A 3061-nucleotide genomic window follows, 5' to 3' on the forward strand; every position below is an offset into this window, starting at 1 on the left:
TATGTATAGATGTCTTTTGTCAACAATGTGAGTTAAAGAAGGGTTAATGCTCTTCTACCTGAAGCTTATGATGGGTGGGCCTGGTCTATCATCTGGGGTGGGGAACTCAAATTTGTAACTATATTGAACCAGATAAAACATAATTAATGACAGCTTGAAAGAGAATTATTTAATGAGGAAAAAAAGGAAAAAAAAAATAGCAGTTCATACTCAGGATCGTTAATAATTTCATCCACATGGCCCATTCGTTCCAAAGCCTGAAATATTGTTCAGAGAAGATATAAATTTCAATTTTAGTGATTTATTTAGAAGCTTCAAATAACCAACCATACAAGATCTTTCTCTCTCTCCGTGTGTGCGCGCGCGTGTGTGTGATAAAGCTTTTGAGCATTTGATTGGTAATTAAAAAACAGATGCTATCAAGTACCTTGATTCTGGATTGAACAAGGGATGCTCTCTTGGCATTATAGCGGAACTTGTCAATGAAGGACTGGTAGAAAAAAAAAGAAACCAACACAGCTCAAATATCAAATACAATAAATAAAAAGTTACATTGAGAAGTCAAATAATCAAAATTTGGTTCAACTAAAAAAATTATAAGTTTAAACTGATATAAGAAACCACATTGAGGAATGGAATTTCCATACAGCATTGCAAACATACAGTAAGCTATAGTTTTCCGTCATAGTTTGCTATTCAAATTCCTCATAACGGTTAACATAAAAATTAAAATATGAAAGAAAGAACTAAAAATAATAAAAGAAAAATTAAAATCTTTACCTTAGCAGTGATGGAAACAAATCTGAAAGAGTAATTAATCTTCTCAACGCTGAACGTAGAAGCTAGAAATTTAACATTCACGTGAACGAATGAAAGCACTTCTGGATTAGGGGTTCCAAAAAATTGCCAAACGTAACAGTGGGACGTTCAAGACGATGTCTCTGGTATTTGCAGTTAAACATCCTTACCCTTTCAACGATCAACTTGTTATATATATCCATCTTATAGGTCCAGGGGTTTGTATAGGTCAAGCATGGCAAGAAGGAACAAAGATAGAGCAAGTGCCACGAAAATTATGCAGCGAAATTTTAATGGTGAAGGATTATAGATCATTGTGAGATCATTGAATACAGCATTTCATGATAAATACATATCTAACTAAAGCAAACGAATCCATTCATAAGGAACCTAATTAAAAAACATTTAAACATAAAGACAGTTAGACAGAGTCTATAAAACACAAAAAAACAAGGCACTACATAATGATAATAAAGTTATGGATTCAAGAGATAGTGTAGGAAATCCTTCTCCAAAAAAGTACCCAAAATGCAAACCGTCTTTAAGTGATTATAGGCTTGGCTTAATTAACCGCATTTCAGATGAGCAACTTGGAAGACCAAAGTGGAACGGTGAAACTAAGCTTTCATGATAGAGTTGAAACTTCCTTGCAGATACGTTCCGAGTTAAAGGACCAAGTTTGGGCATGCCATCAGTGGAGCTGTCAATATTAGGAATATCTATGCTGCCATCATTTAAATTACATAAAACAAACTTGCCACTCGGAGCAATAGCAAGAAGAACATCTTTCAACATGTATATAGGCTGTAGGCTTAAAGGACGACGACCGAGTAGCGGGTGGTGGGGGATTATGGCCAATTTAGTCCAAGACTGAGGAACTCCATACTCCTTCATCAACCAGACAGTCCAATGAGTTTTCTTAGTCTCATAACAAACAGCAAGACAATCCCTCAAGATACCCAATTGGGGAGTCACCCTGTGATCATCATCTGAATCCCTGTTGGGAAGGGAAAACTGATTAAAAGTCTCTTTGACCAAGTCAAGGGAAAGAACCCACACAAAACTAAGATAGCGGTGAAAAAGCCAATTCAGAGTGCCAGTGCCACTTACAAAAAGCCCTACAAGATTCACCTGACAACCCCTGTAATTGCCGTCACGAAAATTACGGGAGAAATCCTGGATTGTTCTCCAGGTAGATTTTGGGCCGAATGTAAACATGCGTGATTTGTTATCCAGAATCGCGAAAAGCTTATACTTGTCATTCACATGATCATAACCGAATCCGCAAGTGCAGAGGAGACCTCCAATTTCAAGCGGCTGAGAGGTGAATCCAGTGCAGGGGTTCCACAGCATGGCACGATGGCTTATTATGAATCCATCCTGGCGCTCTTCATCGTGCAAGCACAGCAATCCATTGCAAGAGCCAATGATGAGGCGGAAGCGTCGTCCCTCATAGGGAACTACTTTGGTGGGTTCATGTGGAGGGTTCTCCATCACAGATCGTACGGAGAACACTCCGATTATGGGGTATGAGTAGGTTTGGCTATAATAGGCCATGAGTGGGTGGGTCAAGCCTGGATCCACCGCCATTGAACGCCGAAGGTGGTCCTTGGCAAATTGGGAACTGGAAATTAGGGTTCTCCATGATCTGCAGACGCTGTTCCTTAATGGAACGAGAGACCTCGCCGGTATCCTCAGCAGGATTTCCGCTATGAGCTCGTCCAGAAGGATAGGCGGTGGTTTTGTCGTGACAACCTTCCCCTTCTTCGGAACAGCATCATCATCATCAGGAATGGGACCCCTCCTCATACGTACGAGGAAACTCCACAATATAATTACTAAAATTCAAATCTCAGCGGTATTGCCATTTAATTTACAAAAGAAAACATACATGGAGATTCTATAAGAAGTAAAACAGAGGTTTACCTAAAGGAAGACGGCGCCGGCGATGGTGAGAGGAAGTGAATGATCTGCGCTTGAGTTGGAGCTCCAGATCTATCTGATGTTCAACAAGAGGGTTTCGAATCCTCCGCATCAGAATTAGATTCTTAATCTAATCTGTCTGGGCCCACATCCAATTCAAATCTCAGCAGTTAACTAGTTTATCTTGCGTTTGTTTCCGGAACAACATAAAACAAGATAAGATACATAAAAAATAGAGACATAATATTTTATGTATTTATATTTTATTTAATAATAAATTATAATAAATTATACAAATTTAATTTATTTTTATTTTTTTATTTAAAAATTTTGAGATGAA

General features: G+C 38.3%; 2 protein-coding genes across 6 annotated transcripts in view; one reads left to right on the forward strand and one right to left on the reverse strand.

The window, feature by feature from the left end:
* Nucleotides 1-1133, forward strand: part of LOC107463690 (uncharacterized) — a 27044-nt gene extending 25911 nt beyond the window's left edge. Inside the window, exon 8 of one of the 2 annotated variants that reach the window (XM_052254117.1) lies at nt 955-1133. In XM_052254117.1, coding sequence (XP_052110077.1) covers nt 955-1118 — 164 coding nt within the window. In that variant the 3' untranslated portion in view covers nt 1119-1133. The remainder of the gene's footprint in view (nt 1-954) is intronic. The other variant, XM_052254119.1, reaches the window with a different exon arrangement.
* On the reverse strand, nt 19-2861 carry LOC107463752 (F-box/kelch-repeat protein At3g23880). Of its 4 annotated transcripts, none has more exons than XR_008002674.1 (4): nt 2725-2856; nt 428-490; nt 211-257; nt 19-118 (listed from the first exon to the last, which is right to left on the reverse strand). XR_008002674.1 is itself a non-coding variant. In XM_016082691.3 (2 exons), the coding sequence occupies exon 2, from the start codon at nt 2605-2607 to the stop codon at nt 1348-1350; it is 1260 nt and encodes a 419-aa protein (XP_015938177.1). In that variant the 5' UTR covers nt 2608-2620; nt 2725-2861; the 3' UTR covers nt 1156-1347. The 4 variants fall into 4 exon arrangements, 2 of the variants coding, with proteins under 2 accessions (XP_015938177.1, XP_052110075.1); XR_001586961.3 differs by lacking the exon at nt 2725-2856 and adding an exon at nt 781-931; XM_016082691.3 differs by lacking the exons at nt 19-118; nt 211-257; nt 428-490 and adding an exon at nt 1156-2620 and having other exon boundaries at nt 2725-2861.
* Between the last annotated feature and the right edge of the window lie 200 nt (nt 2862-3061).

This window comes from Arachis duranensis, chromosome 9 (assembly GCF_000817695.3).
Source record: "Arachis duranensis cultivar V14167 chromosome 9, aradu.V14167.gnm2.J7QH, whole genome shotgun sequence".
Classification (NCBI taxonomy): Eukaryota; Viridiplantae; Streptophyta; class Magnoliopsida; order Fabales; family Fabaceae; genus Arachis; species Arachis duranensis.